Genomic DNA, 27,251 nt, shown 5'->3' on the forward strand with positions numbered 1-27,251 from the left:
CCATCCCATCCAGGGGGATGTCTGCTCCTCCAAAAACTCAGGGGGGGGAAATCTCTGAACTCTCCCCACCAAATTCCATCCCCTCCCTGACAGACACCCTTTGCATCACTGCCAGTTTCGGGGGGCTCCTGGCCCTGCAAGGACCCCTGGCACCCCCCTGGGTGAGCCAGGGTGCAGGGACCCACCCCACTTTCCCCACCCATGGCAGGGTGCTGAGCCCCAGCCCCGGCTGTGGGGCTAAAAGAGATTCCATTCCCCCTCCCCTTCCCAGGCCAAAAGCGAGCATCGAGCTGGGGTGCAGCCAAGCCCCCCTCCAGTCCCCACCCCAGGACAGGAATGACAACAGCACACGGGGTGGGAAAGGTTTGGCTGTATTGATTCTGGAAGGAAATACAGGCAGTAATACAGAAGCTTTGCAAGCACAGATACATACGCAGTCTCACCACATCCCGCCGGAACCGGGGGGGCTTGTCCTGGGGGCCTGATCCTGCCCCCGGGCTGCACTCGAGGCAGGGGGTGCTGTGGGCATTCCCCGATCGAGGCAAAAAGCTGAAATATCCGTCAACGGCTGGATGGACCCTTGCGGAGAGGGGAGCTGCCCGTGCCAGACCCCAAAATCTCCCTCCTTCAAATGAAAAATCTTCCTCACTGCCTTCCTGGCAAACCAGCCCTATCCTGGACTAAGCATCCTTGGCCTCATCCTGCCCTGAAACGGGCTCCTGGACTCCTGCCACCAGAGAAGAGCCCAACCAACCGCAGGCGAGAAAAACAGGGGTGAACCCCACTGGATGCAGCAGCCCCCAAAGAGGGGGTGCAAGGGGGGGTCCTGCTGGGTCCGAGCCTGCGGGAGTGAGGTCCATCACCCCATCCACCAAATCCACGTGGTCCCGGGATGCAGCTCCGGTGGGTTTTCACTTCCCCTACTCCATCTCCCCTCAGTGCCGTGCGGGGGGTCCTGAGGGGCTCCCAGCCCTGCTCCGGAGCGGCCCCCGCCTCGGCTAAGGCACAACTCGGCTGCTTAAAAAAATAACAACAAAAAAAGAAAAAAAACCCCAAGGGCAAGAGGTGACTTGGCTGGGAAATACAGTACGTGGAGCGATGGGAGCGCACGTGGGCAAGGGGCTGGGAAGGGGGGGAATGCCCGCAAGGCCGCGGAGAGACATGGGGCATCGCCCACAAGCTGCCAGGAGCCCCCCACGCCAGCACAGCAGTGAATAAGAATAATAATAATAATTAAAAAAAAAAAAAACCACAAAGAAAAGGGAATTTGGGGTTCGGATCCAAAAAAAAAAAAAAGAAAAAAAAGGGTTGCAAAGGTGCTTGAGACAGCAACCCTCCACGGCACGTGCCCACCAGCTGCAACAGCATCGGGGCTCTCAGCTCAGCCTGGGCCCCAGCACCGCTGCGGATCAGCTCCCACGGGGATGGCTTTGCTTCTCCCGATCCTATATAAAAAGCTTTGGCAAAAAAGTTATAATCTAAAGAGCTATTAAACTACAATCTCCTTCTGCATGGCTGTTTGGTAAACATAATTCCTCGGTGTCTTTGGCTTTGGAAGTTTTAAAAAAATTTTGAAGCTGAAAAGCTTTTTTTTTTTGTTTGGTTTTTTTTATAGAAATAGATTTTTTTTCTTTACAAAAAAAAAAAATCAAAGCATCTTTTAGCATTTTTAATATATATATATATATATATATATAAAATTTCTGCTATAGAAAACAAAAAACCCAACCTTGGTTTTTGATACCATCTTTTTAAAGGAAAAAAAGATTTCTTTTGCTTTGGGAAGAAACTAGCTCGAGATGGCCAGGAAACACAGGAATGGTGCCACAGAGTTACATGATGCTGCAGTTTTGCACAGCCTGAGCCTGGGAGGAAGAAAGAAAAAGAAGAAAATTAATACAACCCAGTGTTACCATCCATTTGCTCTGGCTGCGAAGGAGGCAGCGATGTCCAAGTGGGACCCCCTGGATGCCCAGTGTGGGCCCCTGGCTCTCGTCTGCCCTGGCCCCTGGGGTATAATAAATGCCCCCTGGCTTGGGTATTTATAGCACCGAAGTCAGGAATTTGAGAATTAGCGGTAATATATGAGGGTAATAATACTGACTAATATTGAGGGTATTAATATTCAAGTGCTGAAATATTCGAGTTACCAGCATGAATAATGGTGGGCAGCGGTGGAAGGAGAGCTGCAGAGGATGAGGGATGCTCTGGGGCTGCCAAAAGGGCTGAGTGTGGGATGGGTGGGGAGAGGCTACAGCCACATTCTGCTCCAACCCCTCTCAGAATCCACGATAACTCACAGAGAGGCTTGTGCAAGCCTGAAGGTGCCCGCAGCAAGAGGAAAAGCAGAGAGGAGGAGAGGAGAGGGCCCCTCACCCCAAAAAGGCCATTGAATGACTCGAGCGTGGCCAGAGAAGGGCAACGGAGCTGGGGCAGGGTCTGGAGCACAGGTCTGCTGGGGAGCGGCTGGGGGAACTGGGGGGGTTCAGTCTGGAGAAGAGGAGGCTGAGGGGAGACCTCCTGGCCCTCTGCAACTCCCTGCCAGGAGGGGGCAGAGAGGGGGGGTGAGTCTCTGGAGCCAAGGCCCCAGCGCCAGGCCCCGAGGGAATGGCCTCAAGCTGCCCAGGGCAGGGTCAGGCTGGCTCTGAGGAAGGATTTCTGTGCAGAAGGGGCTGTTGGGCGTTGGAATGGGCTGCCCAGGGCAGGGGGGAGTCCCCGGGATCCCTGGGGGGGTTGAAGAGTCGGGCTGAGCCAGCGCTGAGGGATCTGGGGGAGTTGGGAACGGTCAGGGGGAGGGTCATGGTTGGGCTGGAGGAGCTTCAGGGGCTTTTCCAGCCCAGATGAGTCTGGGGTTCTGTGAAAAAGGGGAAGGGACCCCCGCAGTGGTCCCTTGTTGGGAAAGGATGAAGCAGGGGGAGGGTGGAGACCCAGCAGCACAGGGACACCTGGACCTGGGGTCTGGAAATGGCACTGACCTGCCTACGGGGGCTGGAGTTCCCCAGGAGGTAGTTCCTGGTCACCAGGCTCTCCCCAAGGCCGATGCCAGAGTCACCGATGCTGCGGTAGCTGCGGGTGACGGTCACGCTGGAAGTGGATGAGCCCGAGGACACGGTGTTGACGCCGGCGTTCTGGCTGCCCGACTTGTCGGCCGGCTGGCCACACGTGCCACAGACCACCGTGCGCGAGCGGAGGTTGTATTCACCGGGGTCCCCAGAGGCACCGCAGCTGCCCTAGATGGGGGAAAGGGGGGAGGGCGGGCAGGGAAGAAACAAAACAACAAACGAGGGAACGGCTTTAAATTGCAACAGGGGAGGGTCAGACTGGACATAAGGAAAAAATTTTTGACAGAAAGAGTGGTCAGAGAGTGGAACAGGCTGCCCAGGGAGGGGGGAGTCCCCATCCCTGGGGGGGTTTCAGGGCCGTTGGGATGAGCTGTGGGGGATGTGGGGTAGGGGAGAGCTTTGTAGAGTCGGGCTGAGGGTTGGACTCGCTGATCCCGAGGGGCTTTTCCAATCTGAATGATTCTGTGACCTTGAACACCTGCCCGAGCATCTTCTGCCTTGAGCACCCTGCCCAGAGGACCACGGTGTGACCCAGGAGGGCTCTTCAAGTTAGTCTTCAAAGAAGATCCACGCTCCCCCCATCCTCTCTATCACGTGGTTTAAAAATAATAAAACATTATCGTGATGTTTATAACCCCAAATTGCTGAGGCTGCCACACTGCAGATGGGTGAACTGGCCCTGCTGCCCTGTCCTTGCACCCGGGGCTCTCAGCACATCAGAGACACCTTAATTGTGTTTCTCTTGTGCTTATCTAAGAGCATCCTCTTCCTCGCTGCCTGGGAGAGAGGAAGCTGACTGCTTTCCAGCAGGAAAATCACTCTTGGAAAGGATTCAGCCCCCCGCTGAGTGGGCAGCACTGGCCCACGGGAGCTTGGCTCCTCCGTCCAGGGACAGTCGATATCCGTCTCGGCGCGGCTCTTCAGATTCCGAGAACTCAAAGGAAAGTGGATGATGGACACCCCCATCCTGCTCCTGTCACACAGAGCCCTGGGGAGAGGCATCCAGCAGATTTCTCGCCAGCGTTGAGGCACAGCGTGGCAGTGGCAGCGTCTCTCCGTACATGATTCCTGCAGGCATCTCATGGGGAAGACAGATCTCTCCTTGTGGGATGGGCTGAGGGAGTTCCTGGGCTGCAGACGGGGATGTTTTCTTTGATATGGGGAGAAGTGGTTGCAGCTCTGCTGCTGACACGCTGCCTGCTCTCTGCCCGCTGCTCTTCCTGGTGCATATTGGGGATAAGTCTCTTTAACCAAGTAGTAAGTGACAGGCAATGGCCTTGAATTGCACCTGGGGAGGTTTAGACTAGATATTAGGAAGCATTTTTTTCCAGAAGGGGCTGTTGGGCGTCGGAATGGGCTGCCCAGGGCAGGGGGGGAGTCCCCGGGATCCCTGGGGGGGTTGAAGAGTCGGGCTGAGCCAGCGCTGAGGGATCTGGGGGAGTTGGGAAGGGTCAGGGGGAGGGTCATGGCTGGGCTGGAGGAGCTTCAGGGGCTTTTCCAGCCAAGATGAGTCTGGGGTTCTGTGATATTTCAGCTCTGTGAGGGGAACAACGGGCTGAGAGGAAAGACAAAGTCACCCCTGGATTTGTTCCCTCACCCTTGTGAAGAGGATGGAGCAGCTGCCACGGAGAAGTGTCCATCAACTTCCCACCATCCCGTCCTCCACCTCCAAGCGATGCGAGGTACCAGCTCAGCCTCCCGCCCGGCTCCTCCAGCCCTTTTCGCAGCAGGTCAAGGTTGCTCAGGGTTGGAGATGACTTCCAGCAAGGCGTAGCTGAGAACTCTCAATGTTAGGTTAATGCTTGGACTAGGTGATCTTCAAGGTCTTTTCCAGCTGAGATGATTCTGCGGTTCTGTGAAGGTCTCCAGAGCTTTTTTTCTAAGCAGAAATCTCCAGGTCTGTTGGCTTCTCCCATGTAGTTGTTTCCACAGCAGCCTCCCAACTGCTGGCTCTCCCATGGCCTGATCCCGTGTGATGCTGAGCTGCCGCCCTGCCCTGACTGGGACCGACCCCCAGCTCCCCCAGGGAGCTCCCCCCTGGGCCCAGCGCCTTCCCCAGCGCGGTACTCACATGGTGGTGGCGGTGGTGGATGTTAACTTCATCATCGTCCTCATCCTCATCCTCATCGTTGATGATCACGGTGCGGACCAGTTTCCTCATGGCCACCTCCTGCGGGGGAACAGGAAAGGAGTTGGGGGGGTTGATGTCTGCCAACCCCCCCGTGCCCCGAGCTGGTGCTGCGGCCGGGCTCTCACCTCCCCGTTGGAGTTGATGAGGGCAGTGCGCAGGCTGTCCCCGGAGCCCCAGCTGCTCTGGGCTTTCCACACCACATTGCTGGGGGGGCTATGGGTCGCCCCAGCCCCTGAGGCCCAGATCTAGGGAGAAAAGCACAGAGAAAAGCAATGCTTCGGGTCTGCGGGTCTGTCCCCAGGCTCCAACCACTCCGCGTCACCGATGGCCTGGCTGGGTTTTGGATCCTTCCCCGGGCAGGGACTCACCGTCACCACCTGGCCAGCCTTCAGAGTGAACTTTGGGGGGAAGCGATAGGTGATGGGGGGGTCATCTCCATTTTGTCGCTTGATCTGCCAGTTCCCCATCGCCTGGTCCTGCAGGAGAGAGAACAACACCCCTGAGATCCCCCCGTTCCTCCCCAGCTTGTCCCTGTTCACCTCCTGCCTGTGGGGTGAAGGGGGACTGAGCTACACCACCCCCAGGGATCCCAGGGATCCTTCCCGAAGTCAAACTCACCTCGTTGGACTTGTTCCTGAGACGGACGAATCTGCCCTCCAAGTCCACCTCCTCCACGCCGACGCGGCCGCTTGTCCTGGCGTGGTGGGAGAAGCTGGTCCGACTCTCGCTGTCCTCCAGCTTCCTCTTCTTGGAGGAGCCCGGGGTGGACAAGTGGCTACGGGACGCACCTCTGTGGGAGGAAGGGCTGGGGGACAGCCTCAGCCTGGGCAGGAGGAGAAAGTGAGATGGAGTCAGCGAGGACACAAGGGCTGGGACCCACACAGCCCCTCGGGCGCGGCGCCCCGTGCTCACCGCTCCTCCTCGCCCTCCAGCAGCTTGCGGTAGGCGTTGATCTCCATGTCCAGAGCCAACTTGATGTCCAGCAGCTCCTGGTACTCGTCCAGCTGCTGCTGCATGCGTGCCCGCATCTCGGCCATCTCCCGCTCCTTGTCGGAGAGCAGGCGCCGGTTGGTCTCTCGTTCCCTGGCCAAAATATCCTCCAAGTCGTGCAGCTTCGCCTCCTTGGCAGCCAACTGTGCGGAGAGGTCAGTGTTAGGTTAATGGTTGGACTAACGGTCAGGGTGAGGTTCATGGTTGGACTGGATGATCTCCAAGGTCTTTTCCAACCCAGATGATTCTCTGAATCTGTGAGGGAAGGTGGGGGTGGCCGCTCCACCTGGGTCCACCCCCAGGAGGGGACCATCCCCCAGGGTGGACATCCAGGGGGAATCCCTTGGTCCTGACTCACCTGCTTCTGCAGCTGGCTGACCTCAGAGGAGAGGTTGTCGATGCGGATGCGGGTTTGCTGGAGCTCCTCGTGGGCAGCACCCACCATGTTGCTGTTTCTCTCGGCCGACTGCTTGGCGTTCTCCAGCTGGAGGACAGGATGGGTGGGTTAAGGTCCCCAGCACCCTCTGCCCATCGAGGCGGGAAGGGGACGGTCGCGTGCGGGTGCCGCTCACCTTTGCCCCGTAGGTCTTCTCCAGTTCCTCCTTGTAAAGCCGGATCTGGGCTTCGTGCTGGCTCCGCAGCTCCTGCAAGGCTTCGGAGAGTTTGCTCTCAAACTCCCGCTGCCGCCCGTTGTCGATCTCCACCAGCCGGGTCTCGTGGCGGCGCTTGGTCTCCCGCAGCTCCTGGAGACAGGTCAGAGGACACAGTGTCACCTCGAGGTGGGATCGGCTTTGGGGATGGGGACACAACGCAATCCCAGGCGAGCCCGGCACCGCAGCGGCACGTCGCGCCTCACCTCACTGTAAATGTTTTTCTGGAATTCAAGCTCTTCTTTCAGCGTCTGCAGTCGGTTCTCGGCGTCCACGCGGCGCAGCATCTCATCCTGCAGCTGCTTCTTGGCTTCGTTCAAGGCGCTTTCCAGCTGCAGGGGATGAAGAAGGACCCTCACAGCAGGCTCCAGGCACAGCACCCACCACCCAGCCCCCTGGCACAGCGGGGACCTGGGGGGTCCCTGGGGCATTTGGGGACAGGGCTGTCACCACTCACCTTGGCCACCTGTGCCCTCAGGTCCCGCACTTCAGTCTCCAGATTCCGCTTCTCGCCCAGGGCTGTGGAGAGCGCAGCCTCTTTGGAGTTAAGCAAAGCCTCCACATCCTTGAGCCGCGCCTGGGCAGTCAGCAGGTCCCCTTCCTTCTTGGCATTCCTGCAACCGGGATGGCGCGGATGAGACCACGCGATGCACCTCACCCCCACCCCAAGCACCACGTCCGCACTTCTCTGAGTGCCCGAAAGTGCCGCAGGGTGGTACCCAACACCCACCCGATAAGGCACTGGCAGGTCCCGGCCCCCTGGCGTGTCCAGCACCAGTTTGATACTGGGAAACAGAAAGCACTGGGAAGGTCTGGGTCAGCAGGAGGCATCTCGGGGCTGTAACGCCCATGTGTGACAGCCCGGCTAGAGGTCAGGACAGTCCAGCCCGTGCCAGAGGCACAGCGCGGGTGGTGTGGCATGACACGGCCTGGTGTGACACGGCCTGGTGTGACACGACTTGGTGTGACACGGCCTGGTGTGACACGGCCTGGTGTGGCCCAGTGTGGCACGGCATGGCACAGCATGACACCGCAGCGTGACATGGCGTGGTGTGGCACAGGGCAGCACGGTGTCGTGTGGCAGTGTAGTGTGACAGGGCACATCATGGTGTGGTGTGGCACAGCGCGGGATGGTGTGACACGGTGCAGCACGGTGCGGCATGGGGCTGTATGGGGCAGTAACAGCTGGGGAGGAGCGAGGGTGCTGGGGGTGCAGAAGCCCCAGAGCCAAAGCTGCCCTATGGCCAGAGCTGCCCCATAGCCAGAGCTGCCCCATGGCCAGAGCTGCCCCATAGCCAAAGCTGCCCCATGGCCAGAGCTGCCCCATGGCCAGAGCTGCCCCATAGCCAGAGTTGCCCCATGGCCAGAGCTGCCCCATAGCCAAAGCTGCCCCATGGCCAGAGTTGCCCCATAGCCAGAGTTGCCCCATGGCCAGAGCTGCCCCATAGCCAAAGCTGCCCCATAGCCAGAGCTGCCCCATGGCCAGAGCTGCCCCATAGCCAAAGCTGCCCCATAGCCAGAGCTGCCCCATGGCCAGAGCTGCCCCATAGCCAAAGCTGCCCCATAGCCAGAGTTGCCCCATAGCCAGAGCTGCCCCATAGCCAGAGCTGCCCCATGGCCAGAGCTGCCCAACCAAGGCAGCAGCCGGGCGGAGAAAGCCCCCACACCTTTCCCAGCGCTGGGGGGCTGGTGCCTCTCCCCGAGCCCGCTGCGGCCCCAGGCTGGCTCAGCCCCAGCACAGGCCTGCGGGCGGCTGACCCGGCCTCCAGCACTGCCGTTCCGTGCCTCCAGTCCCCCTTTGCCTTTAAACCCTCCAACAGCAGGTCAAGGGCGTTTCTTAGAAGCAGCAGACCCGAGACGCATCGCTGTGTGACCAGGGAATCTGATCCCCCTAAACCCACCAAAACACAACCTGATGCTATTTTGGTAAGCCCTATAAAAAGACAAGACCCGATGCACTTTCTGGGGCCGTCAGCACCGGGCTGGTTTGCACTGTCAGGACACAGATTGTCACCCCACCTCCCCCAAAATCGGGCGTAGGACTGGTGGAGGCAGGATGCGCCCGGGGCCTGGCGCCAGCTGCGGTGGCCCCTCGGCCGTGGGCGAGCGCTGGCTGCACGCCGGCGCGTGGGGCACATTCCTGGGGCGTCGAGCGCGCACCCGCGCCATTAGGTCATGGCTAAAAAATACCAGGGAGGGGCTCGGGGCACAGACGGCGCTCAGCCCGTCCCAGCTGCAGGATCCAGCCCTGAGGCAGGACGGGGAACGTCGGCAGCGAGACGCCGAGGAGGTGCTGCTGCTCCTCCTGCCCACAGGGACCCCAGGACGGGCAGGGATCAGCATTCCCAGACTTGCACGTAGGTGGGAAGCTCCTTGCTTGGCCAACGGCAGATTTTCCTGCTTTTCTTTCTGCTTTCTGACCTGAGCCAGCACAGAGACATTGTTCGGAGATTTTCACACCTCGTCAGGCCCTGGCAGACTCGATTTGCCCCCTTTTTGGGGGGAATCCCGGTCCCCCACCCGCTATGCTGGCGGGTCCTTCCCGTGCAACACGCTCCTTTCATGCCAGTGACTCACTGGACAAAAATGCCATCCGGGAGCTGATCCGGAGCCTCCTCGGCTCATTGCAAGCAACATTTGAGGCTGAGTTTTCCCATCTGACAGCAACTCGCAGTTGCAAGCAGCGCGGCCACCCCAGCACTGCTGGCAGGGTTCAATCCTGCTGTCCTCGACGGAGTTAACCACTCCGAGAAGACCGGACCACCCTGGGAGAGGGTCACTGGCTCTTTGGGATGGGGTTTGTGGCACGTGCAGTGTTCAGGCACATCCTGGAGCCTCCGACCCTTTAGGGGACACCAGTGCCATTTCTAAGTGAAATACGGAGCGGGAAAGGCTGAGACTAGAGGGTCACACTTGTGTCTCCGCAGTGGCGACAGAGTCGCCCTCTCCAGGGGCTGGAGGGATCCAGGCTCCAGGCAAAACACATTGATGACTAGAAAATGGTACATCCCAGAAGACTCAAGGATAAATCTCTTTTCCTTAAAAGCCTCCTGTGCTGATCTCTGGGTTACACCGGGGAGGAGCAGAGACGGCAGCTCCGAGCTCTCCGCCTGGGCTGCAGCGGCGGCGGCTGCGGGGCTGAGCTTGGGAGCAGTTTTGCTGGAAGGACTGGGGGTGAGACAGACCCTGTCCTGTCCTGTCCTTTCCTTCATTAAGTCTGGAGGTCTTACACAGCTCCTGAGCATCTCCACCCATGGGCCTTCAAAACACAGCCCCGACCCCGAACGCAGCAGCCTCCAGATCAGATTCCAGCACACAGGCAAGTCCTCTCCCTCCCTTGTGCCCACCCGTCCACACAGACCCTTGTGATCCCCGTTCCAGCCCAGCCAGGCTTTGGGTTTTCCCCTCGCCTCCCGTTAGGTCCTGCTTTTATTTCCCCTGCAGCCTCCTGGGCTCCATCTGGCGCTGGGCTAAAAATAAAAACTTCCATGGCAGCTGTGCTGCTCCCACTTCCCTCAGCAAGGGGACGAACAGGGACCTTCCTCCTCCTCCCTGGAGGGTTTTGCTGGTCTCTCCATCCTGCCCGTTAAGAGCCTAAAAGATCCCAAATCCTCTGCCAGCCAAAGGGGAAGGACAGACCCACACCGAAGGGCTGCGTGCCTGCAGCCAGGGGACAAGGGCTCAGAATCCCACAGGATTTGATCCCCTGTGCTGGCAGCGTCCGGTGTAAAAAACAAGCATTTATCGAAGCCAAGAGGAGAAAACACAACAGAGGCACCAAATCCTCAAGAAATAAATGTCTCAAGAGAAAAGATGGAGGGAAAAGGGGCCTCAAGACGTTTTATTTTTAGCTTTTAAAAGCAGGAAGGAGAAAAAAAAAAAAAGAAAATTGCAGCTGAGCTGCCAGAAAATCCAAATGTTAATGGAAAGTTGGAGTTGCTCTGACTGTGCTCGGCACAGACACAGAAACGAGCCTGCAAAGCTGACACGATGGTTCCAAAAAGGGCCAGGGCTGACCACCCCCAGGGTGGACAGACGCTGCAGAAGGTTCAGGGGCCGCCCCGCAGAGCAGCGCCCAGGATCTGCTCCTGCTTCCCTTCGCTCTGCCCCCAAACCCCAGAGATCTGGCGGATTCTGGACTCTCCCTCTGGAAAAGCTGTGACAGGCCAGAGCCATCGGAGCTGACGGGAGACGAGCAGCTTTGGGCACGTGCCCTGCCAGGCTGGCAGAAAGGTGCCAACCCTCTCCGAGAAGCCAAAACCCACTGGGTGCATTTTAGGAAACACCTTTTGGTTTCGCCCTAATCACCACGAGCCGTTTCTGCAGCACAAGGGATGGAGCAGCCGCCGCCACCGCGCTTGGGCAGCGCCGAGCTTCGCGCGCTGGGAGGGGATCAATGGGGTGGCAGAGCCAGTGGAGAAACAGGCGTTTCCCTCCTTCCCAGCCCCCAAATCGCAGCCGCCACACCCCAGAGAAGGTGCCAAGTCAGGGGATCTCGCAGGCTCACGCCCCATCTCTAAATCTTTCTGCCTGTCTGCAGGTCCCGGGGTTTTTCTCAGCTGGCTGGCAGGGAGCCGGGTGACACACCAGCCTGCTCCCCCGCAACCCTGCCACTGGGGAAACACGACCCCAGCAAAGACCTTACAACATATTTACAGCTTGGGAAACTGAGGTAAGAGAGGCATCATGTGCCCAAGGAGGTTTATGAGGGATCTGATTGCTGGGAGGACCCAGAAAACCTGCTCTGCCCCACCTTGGCCGCGCTGCGCTGCCTCCAGCACTAGGGATCAGTCCTAGGGATCGCTCCCCCCATCCCAGGGATCATTCCCCCCATCCCAGGGATCGCTCCCCCCATCCCAGGGATCGCTCCCCCATTTCAGAGATCACTCCCCCAACCCAGGGATCACTCCCTCATACCAGGGATCACTCCCCCATCTCAGGGATCACTCCTTCACCCCAGGGATCATTCCCCCATCCCAGGAATCACTCCCTCATCCCAGGGATCGCTCCCCCACCTCAGGGATCACTCTCCCCATTCCAGGGATCACTCCCCTGCCCCAGGGACCAGGGCCCCCCAGGACAAGCAGCAGGGGCAGCGTGAGGAAGGGCGGTCTTGAGAAAACCTCCTCGCTGGGGCAATGGGAATGTGGCAAAGCAGCTTCTCCCAGCTCCTGACTCATCTGTGCCGCTGCGCCTTTGCCAAATCACCAGGATAAACACAGGCCCGTCTCCTAGCAGGGGAGCTGTAAATAGGCAGCCCGATGTATAGCGAGGACAACATCTGTACGGAGCCAGCATCCTGTTAGGCACCAAACCCGCTGCCAAATGGCAGCCAGGGGATGCCAGTGCTGGCTCTGCTCAAGGATGCACGGAAACAGCCCCCACCCTCCAGCAGCGCCTGTGCCAAAGCCCCTTCCTGGTGCCAGGGTTGGTGCCGGCCATGCCGCACGCTCCTGGCACGCTCGTCCCTGGGGCTGGGGGGCTTGTTTAGCTCCACGGAGCCCTGGCGGAGCGAGAACAGCTTGTTGGCATCTCCCAAGAGCTGGGCTTCCCGCTCCTGGAATTGGGTTCTGGCCTTTCCTTGCATCCTAAAAACGAACCAAAACTGGCAGGGAACCAGAAACGAGCATTTCACAGGGATGCAAACGCACACCTCAGCCTGGCGTTCCAAAAATTTCAGTCATTCCCGTCCCTCCACAAACCCCATCCCCAGGAGCCTCGCCGGGAGTTACGGGCACGTCCGAAGCCCAGCGTGACTGGACCCGATCAGAGCAGGTACCACCGGGAATCAGCTACAAATATTCCCCCACGAAGCCTTTAAGGAGCTTTTCTCCTTTCGCTGGACACGCCAGAGCAAGCGCCCCGCGCCCACGCGCCGCCTCCCCGCAGCCTCGCCAATCCGGATGGGAAAAGAAATTAGGCTTCACCAGCACTGCAACAGATCGATGCACATGACCATGGTGCGGAGCGACGGGCCCCCCCTCACTGCTTAAAACACGGAAAAGTGATTTTAGAGAATAAATAGTACATTAAAAAGCCTCACGCACCCCGTGCTGGCTGGGGAGCCCCGGTGTCACTCCCCATCCCCGGGCTGTCACGCCAGTGCTGGTGACTCATCCCAGCCTTTGCCAGCGCCTCGAAATGGAAATCCCAAATCACCAAGTGACGTCGCTGTTTGGGTTGAGTCCCCCCCTAGTAACAGGAGGGCTCTGTGGTTTTGAAGGGCAGATGGTATATTTTCTTCCTTTCTGGAAGAAAAGGATCTGGGGGTTCTCAGTGAGAAGCAGCTGACCAGGAGCCAGCAGTGTGCCCGGGTGGCCAAGAAAGCCAACGGCATCCTGACCTGTATCAGCACTAGTGTGACCAGCAGGAGCAGGAAGGTGACAGTCCCCCTGTGCTCTGCCCTGGGGAGGCCACACCCGGAGGGTTGTGTCCAGGTTTGGGCACCTCAATCCCAGAGAGATCTCGAGGGGCTGGAGCGAGGGCAGAGGAGGGCAGCGAGGCTGGGGAAGGGCTGGAGAATCAATCCTGTGAGGAGCCAGGGAAGGAGCTGGGAGTGTTCAGTGTGAGGAGGAGGAGGCTGAGGGGAGCCCTCATCCCTCTCTGCAGCTCCTGACGGGACATTGCAGAGAGGCTGGGGCTGGGCTCTGCTCCCAGGGGATCAGGGACAGGACAAGAGGGAACGGTTGGAAACTGCCACAGGGGAGGGTCAGGCTGGGCAGGAGGAGAAAATGTTTCCCAGCAAGAGTGGTCAGAGAGTGGAACAGGCTGCCCAGGGAGGGGGGAGTCCCCAACCCTGGGGGGGTTTCAGGGCTGTTGGGATGAGCTGTGGGGGGATGTGGGGTAGGGGAGAGCTTTGTAGAGTCGGGCTGAGGGTTGGACTTGCTGATCCCGAGGGGCTTTTCCAACCGGAATGAATCTGGGATTCTGGGATCCTGTATTACCAGAGGGGTTTTATAGCTGGAAAAGGGGTTTGCCAGCTCCCATGTAGGAGTCGAGGGGGGAACGGATGGAATTTTGCTTTCCACTGCCCACGCTGTGCTTTTGGGGGTGAGGTTTGCATCAGGCATAAACCTCTGTGTCTGCACCGAGAAGGGGCAGGATTTATTCTCCGCAGACATGTGCCCTGGCGTGCAGCGGGCAGAACAACTTCCCACCGGATCTGCTGATGCCTGCTGCCTGCAAAACCCCCTCTCACAGCGGCCTCGAATTTTTCCAGGGTGCAGGAAGCCACAGGAGTCAGATGCAAAGAGGATGCAAAGAGCTGAGAAAGGGCAAGTGAGTATCGGCGGCTGGAAGCCACCAGTGCCAGGAGTGGGCAGAGCCCAGCAGGGCTCGTGGCTGAGCCGTGTGGACGCACGAGCAAAACGAGGGTGGAATTTCCTGACGGATTCCCTTCGCCACAAAACCCCTGGGCTACCTGGAAGGAGCAGAGACCCAGGCCTCCAGGCTGGGATTAAATACCACCAGTTGATACTTGATTTAGCAAAATTGATCCAGCCCCAGGTTTGTCCCCAGAGCTTGGCAATTTGTCTGCATGGCACACAGCAAAAAACCTGGCCAATGTTTTTGTCTACACGCGTGCCGAGGGGATTGGCTTATCCTGGAGTTTCCAGAGGGAGGGTTGATTCCTCGCTTCCAAAATCCACATTTTCCGTTGGGGAAAAAAAAAAAAAAAAAAAATCGCCCAAAACTTTAAAAGCCTGAACATCTCCACTGCCTGAAAAACCACAATCAAACACCAATCAATCCCCACTCACCAGCCAAAGCTCGGCTTGACCCAGAATAATTTATTATGAACATGCCAGCCTGCCTTTCGGTGTCTTCCCACAGATTTTGAATCAGGTTATCTACAAGATACTTGATGGCCTGGGCTTAAACCATCTTAAATATAGTTTAAAGCAATAATGTCCTTCATCAGGAAAAAGTAACTCTCTAAAAATTGGAAATCGTGCTGGAAAGAAAATTTTTTTAAACATAGCTCAAATATGTGAATACACCTTCCACATTGCTCACTTTCCACCTCCCGAGGACAAGGTTTCAGTAGAAAAGGCACAAGAAGAAAACTTGTTTTTCCAACCACAATTTCCGAACACTTTGTAGTGTTGTGGGTAATATAAAAGCCTGTTTAAAGCTAAAGCCTCCATCCTGCCTTTGGGAAGAGGAGACACTAAGGAAATTCAAAATATTTGTTGCAATACTGTGAATGTTCACAGTGGTGACAAATGTGGTTTCATATCTTTAACATAATGGACAAATATTCACACAACAACTACAATTCTGGACTGAATGAAATTTAAGGGATTTTGTTCAGCCTTGACTATCTTTCTCCGCCAGAGTAAATTCCAGTTTTTGCAATAACTGAGTTCCAAATTTACGGGATGTTTTGTATGTTTTGGTTTGTTTTTTTTTTTTTTTTTACCTTAAATGACTCCTAGTGTTGCATCTCCATAGAAATCCCAGAATATTAGAATGACTTCAGTGCCTCCTTCTCTTGATGAAGGCGAAGCCTATAAAACACCGCCTTAAAGGATGAAGCCAAAGGGCAGGTTCCCAGTGGTTCTGGGGGGATTTGACATGGTGGGGGGGTGGCCTTACAAAAGCAGTTAGAAACAGCGAGCTGAGTCACTCGTATTAATCACGTCTTTGGGACTGGGAGCACTGGGGCAGGTGGGGAAAAACAGTCGTTAAGGTTGTGTTTCGCTGGGACCTGGCAGCTGGCGATGCAGCCAGGACTTGGGGCAGCAGGGAAGGAGCGGGGATGCAAATCCCAGCCCCAGGAGCAAGGGAACACTTTGTCACCATGCAAATGTGGCGGTGGCCTCCTTCCCCTCTGCACACACGTGCGGTCTGACGGCGTCCCGCAATGTAAAGTTTTGCAGCCCCTAAGTGGGGTGATGGAAAGCAGTGGGGGGGTGGCTCTGCTTGCGGGGGCATCGCTGTCCTGGCGACGCTGCGGGGAGAAAGCTGCAGCCTGGGCAGTGCCTGTGGTGTTATGGCTGGGAACGGGGTCCCTGGGCAAGATGGGACAAGGCAGGGAGGACCATGAGCTGGCAGTGTGCCCGGGTGGCCAAGAAAGCCAACGGCATCCTGGCCTGTATCAGCACTAGTGTGACCAGCAGGGACAGGGAGGTGACAGTCCCCCTGTGCTCTGCCCTGGGGAGGCCACACCTGGAGGGTTGTGTCCAGGTTTGGGCACCTCAATCCCAGAGAGATCTCGAGGGGCTGGAGCGAGGGCAGAGGAGGGCAACGAGGCTGGGGAAGGGCTGGAGAATCAATCCTGTGAGGAGGCAGGGCAGGAGCTGGGAGTGTTCAGTGTGAGGAGGAGGAGGCTGAGGGGAGCCCTCATCCCTCTCTGCAGCTCCTGACGGGACATTGCAGAGAGGCTGGGGCTGGGCTCTGCTCCCAGGGGATCAGGGACAGGACAAGAGGGAACGGCTGGAAACTGCCACAGGGGAGGGTCAGGCTGGGCAGGAGGAGAAAATGTTTCCCAGCAAGAGTGGTCAGAGAGCAGAACAGGCTGCCCAGGGAGGGGGGAGTCCCCATCCCTGGGGGGGTTTCAGGGCCGTTGGGATGAGCTGTGGGGGATGTGGGGTAGGGGAGAGCTTTGTAGAGTCGGGCTGAGAGTTGGACTCGCTGATCCCGAGGGGCTTTTCCAACCTGAATGATTCTGGGATTCTGTGACCCAAGCGAGGCAAAACAGGGAGCAAGCTCAAGGTCTCCTCTTACCTCTCCAGCAGCACCAACCCGCCCCATTTTTTATAAATCTGCGTACACAAAACCTACAGGCAACAAAATTTGCTTAAGTAACAAAGCAGGGGATTGTTGGATGCAGCTGCCACCCATCTTCCTGGGAACAAAAGGGTTTGCTATCCCGGCTCTGAGCGCAGATAAAGGCAAGGCGAGGTGTTTACACTGCCACAAGGTTTGTTTGCACGCAGCGGGCAGCGAGGCCGGCGCAGGTTGTTTGCCCGCCGGCGTGAGTCACCATGAGGTCCCGGCTGCACTGGTGCTGTCAGGGTGGCCGCCAGGCCGGCTCTGAAGGCGACGCCGTTGGGAAAATGCAGCTCGCTGTAGGGATGGGCAGTGGGGAAGATGAGTGACGGTGTTTTGCTGATGCAGCAGATGCTCCCAGCACACCTCTGCCTGCTCTCCCTGCCCGCACGTACCGCGCCAGCATGAGGCCCAGAGTGTCTCGGCACGCGTGCAGGAAATAACCACTTCCCCACCAGCGAGGGCTGCAGACGTGGCATCCCTAGAAAGTGCAATTTAACCCCAGTCGCTGCATGCACAGAATCGCCCTGCAAACGAGGCCACACAACAGCCTTCAGCCTCCTCACTACCTCCCTCCTGCTCAGCCCCACGTGCCTGCACAGCACTCACTGAATCCCCGAATCATCTGGGTTGGAAAAGCCCCTGAAGCTCCTCCAGCCCAACCATGACCCTCCCCCTGACCGTTCCCAACTCCCCCAGATCCCTCAGCGCTGGCTCAGCCCGACTCTTCAACCCCCCCAGGGATCCCGGGGACTCCCCCCTGCCCTGGGCAGCCCATTCCAACGCCCAACAGCCCCTTCTGCAAAGAAATCCTTCCTAACATCCAATAAAAATACTTCCTAAAATCTAGTCTATCCGCTCACCACAGGGCAAGCCTCAGCCCGGCAGCTTTTTGCGCTCGGCTGCCAAAAGTGGTGCCACTTGCTGGCTGGGACACATGTGCCACAGGTCTCTGCCCTGGAAATGGGGGCTCTGGGTGCAACCCATTTTGCAAAACCACGATGCCAAGGAGCAAACCTGCCCTCCCCAGTGCTCTGCTTCCCCCCTAAAGCCCATGGCAGGAAGGTTCAGCTTTACAAAACTCTCCCTAATTTTTCCTAGTGCCAGCAGGGCTGTGGGGAGATGACTGGGGGAGCGAGCATGGCACGGTGCCCTGTGGGGGGGGCATCCTTGCACCCCACAGATGCTGCCGGGGTTATCTGGGAGCACCCATCACACCAGGAAGGAAGGGGCAGGCGAGCGTGGCTGCCGGAGCGGCGGGGGCCTCCCGAAGATGTGTTGAAGCATGGCCCTGCCATGGCCGCACCCTGCTCCAGCCCCAAGTCATGCAGCTGAGCGTGACTCATCTCCCTGCTCGTGCTCCGCTGCAGGTCTCCCATCCTCCTCCTCCTGCCCCACAGCAACCTCCCCCCTGTCCCCACGGAGGGGAACAGGCGTTAAATACCCATGGAGAGTGGCACGGAGATTTTATTGCCACCATTCACGTCCTGCTTTCACCACTGGGATGCAAAAGCTTTGCAAGCTCAGCCAGGGCTGGATCCAGAGTCCTCCCCAAAGCCACCAGCGAGCACGGAGCCACCGTATTGCACAGAGAGAGGGACAAGTGGCTCTTCCCAGTGGGGAACTGGGAGCTGCAATGGGGCAACTGGCCACCCCCAGTGCTGGAAAACAGTCGGGTGCCCGTGAACACTAAGGCCAAGAATCCTTTGGGCTCCCTCCTTTGAAGTCCACGTGTTACTTACACATCCATGTCAAGAGCGTGGACTTTTTTTGGAGGGCTCACGTGACTCAGAACTGGGACTTTAACAGAGAAAGCACATCGCTAAACTGTTACTAACTAAACCCCTAACAAATTGGCACTGCGGCAGGGAGATGCCAAGCTTTGCTCAGCCAGGGCTGGGGGCACGGAGCTGGGTGGCAGGAGGACACGGATGTTGGAAGCAGGAGCCAGAGAGCAAGTGGCTGGAGTTGGCTTTTGTCCAAGAGGGTTGAGAGACCTCCGCTATCAGAAACTCTCCTACAGAGGCACTTCTGAGCCACTTGCAGCCCCGATGCAAAAATTCAAAAGCTTCAGAAGAGCTGTTGTTTGCTCCCAACCCTGGCTCCATCACCTCTTTGCACGGACACGGCGCCAATACCTGCGGTGGTGCAGCCCCGTAATTAAGTGGGGTAAAGTACAGGCAGCCGGGCATTCACCGTGCAAACACCCCGGGCTGTTGGGGAACTTTGTCCCTGTTTCTATTGCATCTCCTGGCTCTAAACACGAGAAGGTAGAAATAAAGCGTCATGGTTGGTGACAGCTGAGAGGGTAACCACAGCCACAGGCGCCCTCACCTCCATCGTGGAAAGGAAATTGGGTTTACGATCGACAACGGGTGACGGTGACTCTGCACCGCTCAGGGACGGAGATGTCCTAACCCCAGTCTGGTTTTTGTGGCGTGTCTGTGGGCTTGGCTCAATGCATTTCCTTCAGCAAGTTCCACTCCCTTTGGCTTTCCAGAATACCCACAGCCCCACTTCGCACCGTGGGGCTCACGGACGTGCTGCAACCCCCCTTCACATCCTGAAACGGGGCTGCTGCGGGTGGCCGGGAGCCGGGTGCACGGGGCTGCAGCTGCCACCGCTCTGAGAGGGGGGGGGGGGGCCACACCAGCCCCTTGCAGTTGTTGAGCTTCACACTGGGGCTATTCAACCCTCGGCAGGGAGGGGAAGGGAGTGGAGACAGGTGGGCACCCAGCCCCGACACCCCGGTGAGGGGCTGCGGGTGACTGGACGGCAGCTGCGGACAGAGAGAGGTTTCACAGACTTCGGCTGTTGGGGAACAGGCCAAGGCAGTCGCAGGGGAACAGGCTCAGCAAAGTCACACAAATAGGCAGAAGGGGGAAACGGGCAAAGCAGCTGGTGGCAGGAGAGTGGGAGGCGATTCCCAGCTCTGCCCCGGGGCAGCCCAGCCAGTATCCGCTGGGCTGATGCTTCCCAGCGACTCCTCCAGGCCTAATTTTGGCCAGGACGAAGGGGAGATCTCTGGTAGCTTCCTCCCAGCCCGGCTGCCAGCAGCAGGGAAGGAAACTGCGGCTCCCAAAGGGCACAAATTTAGCAAAATAAGGAGCTGGCAGCAGCTCGGCGTGCCCCACCCCAGCCACGGCACCTTCTTCGCATGCCTCTGCCGAGCGCCGCACCGGGCATGGCTCTTGCTTCGGCTGCGCTCTGAAGTTTAAGTGTTAATGGGGCTCAGACAGCTGAAGTGATGCGTGTGTGAGGCTGAAAAACACTTGTGGCAGCCAGCATGGCCGGGGCAGGCCGGGACGCGCTGTGCTAGGCACCGTTTGGGGACGGATGCGCTCCCACACCGAAACGAGCCCCGTTTCCCGTTGCAATCGCTTCTCTTTAATCCCTGAGCTCTGAGGGTAAGGTCCTTCATTTGCCAGGGTGGATCCTATCCTAAAAACAATGTTTCAGGCAGCAGGATTTCCTCTTGTTCCCCTCATCCCTGAGAAGACACGAGGCAGCGAGGTGATGGCCCAGCCCTGCAGCGGGACGGGGTAACGCTCACGTCTGGAAGATGCCAGCGAACGCGGCCGAGCCACGAAACAAAAGTGCTGGAGCTTTCTCCTCCAGCCTGAGGTCGTCCTGCTTGGGCAGCTGGGGAAAAAGGGGGGGGCTCAATGTTCGCACAGAAATAACCAGGGGCTAACAAAAACCTCAGCCTCGAAGCAACGGGGTTTTTGCCACAGGGCCTGTCAGCGCAGGGAGGGCAGGCGTGTCCAGCCACCTCGAGCTGCTGGGTCAGCAGAAAATAAATCTGTCCAGAGCGCTGGAGACTCAGGGCAGTGTGTTTAAGAGGGTCCCCAAGGGGCATGGGGGGGTCCTGGCTCCACAGCGCCTGCTCCCCCAAAGCAGCACCCGGCTGCACAAGCTGTTCTTTGTTTGCTCCGAAAGGGCAAAGCCTCCGCAGAGCCAAACCGTTCCTTCCCTGGCAGGGTTTCTACAAGACAGAGGAGGGGAAAGAGCCCAGGAGCCTGAGGTTTCTCCCCCACGCAAATGTTCCAGCACGAGCACATTGCTGCTAAAGGCGGCAGAAAAGCAGCGCCCTGCCCCGTGGCAAGGAGGCGCTTTTTTCCCCCCCCCCTTTTTTTTTTTTTTTAAATTTCTCTCAGTAAATGAGTCCCATTTGCTTGCTCCTTCCTGGAAGGTCGTTGCTCAAGCCCAGCACAGGGCAAGATCGATCAGGGATGGGGAAGATCTGTGGGGTTCACCCCAGCCTTCCTGGCACCCTCACTGATGACTCCTTTGCTCTGCCCTTGGAGACGCTCCCCCCACACACCCACACCGACCTTTGGAAAACAGGAGATTTTTTTCGTCATTAGGGGAGGGATGAGATGTGGGCCTGGGGAGGAAGAGGCGCTGCCAAGGCACCAGCTTAATTGGGTTAGGGGCTGCAATTCAGGAAGCCATCGCTCATCAGCCGCGCTGCTAACGAGGGCCTGGTTCCTGTTTCAGAGGAGGGAGCTGGTCACAGCACAGTCACCCCTTGCCCACGGGAGTGGGGCACTGGGAACCCCCTCGGGGCTCCTCTCATGGGGATGAAGGTGCCCGAGGGCCGTATCTATACACCCTGCACCCTCAAACTGGGGCTCGCGCTGACAAACAGCTCTGCCTCGAGGATCTGGGATGAGGTGAATCCTCAGCAGAGCAAGACAAGGGCTATGGCTCCTGTTTTCACGCCGTTGAGTCAGGAGCCAGATCATGGAGAGGGGGCGATGGGCAGGACCGGGGTGCAGAGCAGCTCTCTGCAGGGGCCCAGAGCCGTGCTGGAGCCTGTGCCCCCCAAAACCACCCGCCTGCCCCTCACTGGGGCCGGCAGGTCAGGGACAGCTGGGACAGGAGCATCTCAGGCTGGTCCTGGCTCTCCGCAGGGTCTGGGAGGAGGCAATGCTCGGTGCTGCCAGCACCCCTGAGTCACCAGCCACCCTCGCTGCACCCTCTGCTTCGCCGCAAACGTGGCTCCGGCACAGCCAGTGGCCACACAGGGCTGGGGAGCCCACGGGGAAGTCCAGGGGCTGGGGACAGGCATGGCACGGGGCCAGACAGCGGTGCCCGGAGGGGGTCACTCGCCCTGGGGCACAGCCAGCACCAGGCTGCACCGGGATGAGAGTCCTCAGGTGTGGGGAGCTGGGGTGGGCGCTTCGGGAAGGGTCCAGCCCCAGGGGAAGGGCAGCCGGCCAGGAGTAGAGGGGTGGTGGGAGGCACAGGGCAGGCAGCTGCCTGCACCTTGACCCAGCTCTGCCCCAGGCTGACCCTCCTCCACCCACACAGCTCTTGAACCCGTGCGTCAGCAGCTGGTGAGACTGGTGCCCTGTTTGCACCCCTCTAGCCAGCACCTCTTCCCACACCCCAGATGGAACACCCAGGTCCTCTCCCTCCCAGGGTGGGCCCAACGCCGGGCACCGTGCCCACAACCAGACACCCGCAGCCCCCCACCCTCCCTTCTGCACAGGCGAGACAACCCCGGCTGCGGCTGCGGGTGCTGATAACGCGGCCCCAGCACCGCCTGCCCCGCGGGAGATACCCACCGCTTCCCCCGGGGCTGATGGCGGGAGCGAGGGGAGCAGAGACCTGCTGAGTTATTTACTGGCCAAAATGTCAGTGAAACTGCCCGGGACAAAGCATCGACCCGGGGGCTCGGGGTGGGCAGGCAGAGCCGGCAGGACTGGTTACCTCCCTGCCCAGCCGGATGGTGGAGAGCGGAGCAACGCCCGCACCGATGGCTCCGCCACGAGAGCGGCACACGGGTCCTTCCCAGCCCCCCACCAGCTCTGACCCATCCTGCCCTATTCCCCCATGTCCGAAAGATTCGGGGTACCCTGGACAAACAGAGACCTACGAGCAACATCGTGGCTTGGCAGATGATTTGTGCCCCTCTTTGAACAATTCTGCCTCATCCAGAAGGTCCCCAGTGACACGAGACGAGCTGCGGCCCCTTCGCAAGGATTTTGGGGGTTGAAAAGCAGCTCCGATACCGGTGCCCAAGGAAGCAGGGACACGCCAGAGGTAAGGAAGGAACAGCACCCGCTTCCCTCGGCAGAGCCGCTCTTCCAGCTCACTCTTCCATCTCACCAACTGTGACTCAGAGACGACTCAACACACCGAAACACCCCTCTCCTTCAGCAACCCCGCTCACCACCCATTCTCAGAAAACAGCAGTCTGAAACCCCGCTGAAACCCACCTCCAAACCGATACCTGCTTTTTGGGAATCCCCTCGAGTCAAAGCACTTTTTCAGGGGATCTGTCAGCACTAGGGAACAAGCACAACGTGCTCCAGGAGCGCAGTCTGCTGTAGGAAAAAGCTTAGCACGTATTTTTTTTGCAGGGACTGCTCTGCAGCACAGCCAGCTCCAGGCTGAGCACGCAGCAGCTCTCAGCCAGGGACGGCTGCAGGCCGGGCATTTTTTCCAGCCCTTGAAAAATCCCAGCCAAGATAGATAGTTCTGGGATTGCATAAACCAACAAAAGCCTGTAGACAGCTCAGCTCCTCATCTTGCCAGCTCCCAGATCCTTGGGATCTGGCGAGGAGGGATTGCAGAGAGCGGGACGAGCGAAGGCGCCTTATCTAAGGGCAGAGCCGCGGCAGCGCACGGGAAATAGAAAGCTAAATATAAAACACCACCCGGCTTTCAAAGACAGCTGTAAAAGGCTGCGCATTCACTCCCTTCCCAGTAGGTAGAATATTTATGGCATCTTCTGAGGAAGTTAATTTTAGCCTCATTTGGTACAGACTCAAAACAAGGCGTCCAGAATAAGGGGCAAAAGATCAGCTGGAGGAAGAGGGGGTTGTCCTGCCACCGCCCAGCCCAGATCCTGCCCCGAGCCAAAGTTGATGACGGAAAGGAACCCGCTCGCTCACTCCATGGAGCAGGACTCGGGGAACTGAGTGTGACAGGGCTGTGGTCCCGACACTGCACGGGCTGGCAGAGCCCCGGGGAAGCCGAGCGGCTCGTCCCTGCGGCGTGACACTGGCCAGGGACCCGTGTCCCCAGGGGACCTGCCCCAGTCCTGAGGAGAGGAGGGCAGAGGCACCCGACAGCAGCAGGGAGGTGGTGACGGGGTGGGCATGTCGGGAAAGGAAAAGATATAAACCTGATGGGAAGGGGTTGGGGGGATTTGAGCCTCAAAGCAGACCTGGAGCACATCACCCAAAGCCAGCTGATGGGAAAGGGGATGCAGGCGTTGCCCGAGCATTGCTCGCCCCAGAGCAGGGGACCCCGCAGAGCAGGAACAGCTCGGCACAGGGAGAGTTAAGGCAAACAAAACCCGAGCAGGTTCTTTAACTGGTGCCAAAGACAGCAGAGGAAAATAGGACGAGCAGGCGAGATCTGTGGGCAGGACAGAGCCAGCTGGCTGGCACCGCTTCCCGGTCTGCGCCGGAGCGTGTTTAGGAATAGCTCCAGGATGACGAAGGCGGAGGGGCCGCCAGCCCAGCGCTCCTGCCCCGCGTCGCACAGACCCTCCCCAGGAGCCTGGGGCTTGTCCCCTCAGCCCCAGCCCCGCGTTTCCACAGTTCTGTCCCCAGATCCCCCCCGGCCAAGGGCATCCCGGCCAAAGATGGCGCTTGGAGGGAGAGCAGGAATGCTGGGACAGCTTCCCTCCTCTTTCGGTCCCTGCCACAGACACTCATGCCCCAGACGGGTCACGGGTTTCCCCTCTCCCTGCCTCCTCCAGGTCGCTCCTTCCTCCTTCCCAGCTCCCCGCCAAGCGTGACGACAGTGACCGTCCCACCGCAGTCTGTCCCCGTCCCCCCCCTCCTCGCCATCCCCAAGGCACTCACCGGGCTTTCAGCTCCTTGTGCTCCTCCCGGACTTTGCTGAGCTCCAGCTGCAGCCGAGCTCTCTCCTTGGCCACCGAATCCAAGGTCTTGCGGGCATCCGCCAGCTCCGACTCGTAGGCAGCCTTGATGCCCGAGACCTCGCGGCTCACCACCTCCTCCGACTCGGTGATGCGGAGCCGCAGGCCGGCGTTCTCCAGCTCCAGCGAGCGCACCTTGTCGATGTAGACGGCCAAGCGGTCATTGAGCTCCTGCAGGTCCTCCTTCTCCTGCAAGCGAGTGATGCGGGTGGGGGACAAGGGGGTCCCCGAAGTCCCGCTGCGGGTGCTCCTCTTCTGCGAAGGCGTCGCCATGGGGGCCGGCGTCGAGGCGAAGGACACGGCACAGGTCACAGCTCGGCGTCCCACGCCACCCACCCAGCTGTCTCGGCTGCTCCTGGTTGTCTGAGTGACTTGCTTATATCCCAGCTGGGCTGTGCACTGGGAGGAGGAGCTGCGAGGAGGAGGCGGGTGGAGTTATCCGAAACCTGGGTGGAGACAAACCCACTTGCATCAGTCAAGGCCCTTGCTTGGGAAAAACTGGAAAAGCATCGCTGGGAAAAGGGGCCTTGGGAGGGCGGCTCTGGGGTGGCCAGCCCGCGGTGACCCCCTTGCAAACCCCCCGTGCTCCCCCTTTTCTGGTGTAATTCCCCCAGCTGAGCCTGGTTTTCAGCCTGGGGGGACTTGTCAAAGGCAAAGTGCACCCTGAGAGGGGCTGCAGCAGTGGGGTGCAGCCAGGGCACCCCCAGGACCCCCCGGCTGGGCACCCCCAGGACAGGGCAGGGGGCACCTCAGCAGCTGACCCCAGGGTGCTGGGGGGTCCTGGCATACCCTGAATGCAGGACCCCCAGGCTGCACAGAACTCGGCAGCACCCCAAACTCTGGGCTCAGGGAACCCAAATACAGAGTCCAAGGTCACCCCAAACACCACAGCCTAGGGGTACCCCAGAACCCCGAGGCATGACAGACACAGAGCCTTGGGGCACCAGAGGACACGCCCCACCCCCCCAGTTTTCCCAGCACCAGCTTTGCCCAGTTCTCTCGACGCTGCCTGTCCTTATTTCCAAGCTCCCCCCAGTAGCAGCTTTTTATCCTTTCTCCCAGTTTCCCATGCCCAGTTTGTAGCAACACCCCCAATTCTGAGCACCAGTTGACTCCAGTTTCCCCTGCCCCTCTTCTCTGCCACCAGCTGTTTCCCAGTCACCCACCTCCCAGTGCCAGCCATTCCCAGTCCCGCCAGCACTCAGCCATTCTTCCAGCATCTCCAGTTCCCAGCGCAGGCGATTCCCAGTGCTCCCATCCGGCGGCAGAATGGGGTGCAGGGTGCCCTTCCTCCCTCCAAGCGCTGCTGAGGCTTGTGACTTCCAGATCTGCCACACGCTGCCTGACACCCCCAGAGCTACCACGGGGGGGGAGTTGTCCCTTCCTTGGATTTTGTCCCCCCCCTGTGCTTTACACTACAAAGCCAAACCCTCCTGCACAGCTCGGGGAGAACTGGGACCAGCAAGGTGAATGGACAAGCAACCCTTTGGCACCCCAGAAACGAGGGGCTGAGCCAGGACGGCAGCGGGTGGTGACCATGGGGGGCTCCAGCTTCCCCCTTTGTGATCCCCTGCTTGGAAAATTGGGTTCTGCAGCAAGGCAAGCTGGAAAAGGAGCTGCACTCCGTGTCTGGGGGCACTGGTGAGAGCCTGGGCAGCAGCATCCACCCCAAAGCACGACCTGCCCGTCCCTCATCGGGATGGAGAGACCCAAGGCCAAAGGCACGGCCAAAACGCCTCTTCCCGCGGCGCCGCCGGCCCCAGCTCACGCTGCTCGCGCTGCGACGGAGCCCGATTCCTTTCCCAGATAACTGAAGTGCAGCAAAGCCCCGGGCAGGCCGGGAATGACTCACACAGCAACCAGAGCAACACACGCAAACACATGCGCGGTCGCACACGTGCGTGTGCATGCGCGCTTTATGAATGATTAATCCCTGCTCGGCTCCCAGCCCCGTGAGTCACTGCTGCCGGCGACCGGTAGCGGGGTGGGGAGAGGGACCGCAGCAAAAACCCAGGGTCCAACTTTCAAAAAGCAACAGCCCGACTCCAGGAAGACGCCCCAGCATCACAGCGGAGCTGGGGAGGGGCGGGGGGGCAGCCTGGGCACAGCCCTCTGGGCACTGCGATGGGGAGAGGTTTGGGGGGGGGGGGTATTTGGGGTGCTCAGCTCCCGTGGCCTCATTGCACCCCCTTCCTCATCTCTGCTCTGGGGGGTCCCTCTTGGCACCCAGAGGCACCCTTGGGGGCTGCATGCAGGGGGTGACTGTGCCACCACCCACCCAGTGCTGGTCCCCCTGCCCAGGGGTGGGGGTGGGGACCTACTTTCTTTTACCCTTTGTTCAGTCCTTTTCCTCCTTAGAATTTGCAGCTGAATTCGCCTTTTTCTCCCTCCTCCTGCCTCCTCGCCTGTCCCGGGCTGCCTTTCCTCCCCCATGTTCCCCCATGCACATATCCCCTTCCCCGGGGGGGGACACACACCACAGCCCTGGGGACCCCCAGGCGTGTCACATCCCCAAGGGAGGTGCGCGCATGCAGGACCCCGGGGCCTGGCCACGCAGTGCGGGGACATGGACAGGGATGGTGATGGTGGCCCTGGCACCACGCTGGGCCGGGCTGGGGACCCGTGGCCCCCCGAGACACCCGTGCCATACAGTCTCGCTGCCGAAGGCGGGGTCTGGCCGATGGCCCCGGCGCGGCGGCTGCCAAACCGCGGGGCACTGTGGGACGCAAACAGCCTCCTTC

At 59.2% G+C, this 27,251-nt stretch overlaps 1 protein-coding gene across 1 annotated transcript; it reads right to left on the minus strand.

The window, feature by feature from the left end:
• Positions 1–360: 360 nt before the first annotated feature.
• On the minus strand, positions 361–25,692 carry LMNA (lamin A/C). The gene is made up of 13 exons (XM_074929026.1): positions 25,677–25,692; positions 24,434–24,956; positions 7,291–7,447; positions 7,040–7,165; positions 6,756–6,926; positions 6,542–6,667; positions 6,106–6,326; positions 5,812–6,016; positions 5,562–5,669; positions 5,319–5,438; positions 5,134–5,232; positions 2,976–3,230; positions 361–1,865 (listed from the first exon to the last, which is right to left on the minus strand). The coding sequence occupies exons 2-13, from the start codon at positions 24,781–24,783 to the stop codon at positions 1,833–1,835; spliced, it is 1,971 nt and encodes a 656-aa protein (XP_074785127.1). The 5' UTR covers positions 24,784–24,956; positions 25,677–25,692; the 3' UTR covers positions 361–1,832.
• Between the last annotated feature and the right edge of the window lie 1,559 nt (positions 25,693–27,251).

This window comes from Athene noctua, chromosome 29 (genome assembly GCF_965140245.1).
Source record: "Athene noctua chromosome 29, bAthNoc1.hap1.1, whole genome shotgun sequence".
Lineage (NCBI taxonomy): Eukaryota > Metazoa > Chordata > Aves > Strigiformes > Strigidae > Athene > Athene noctua.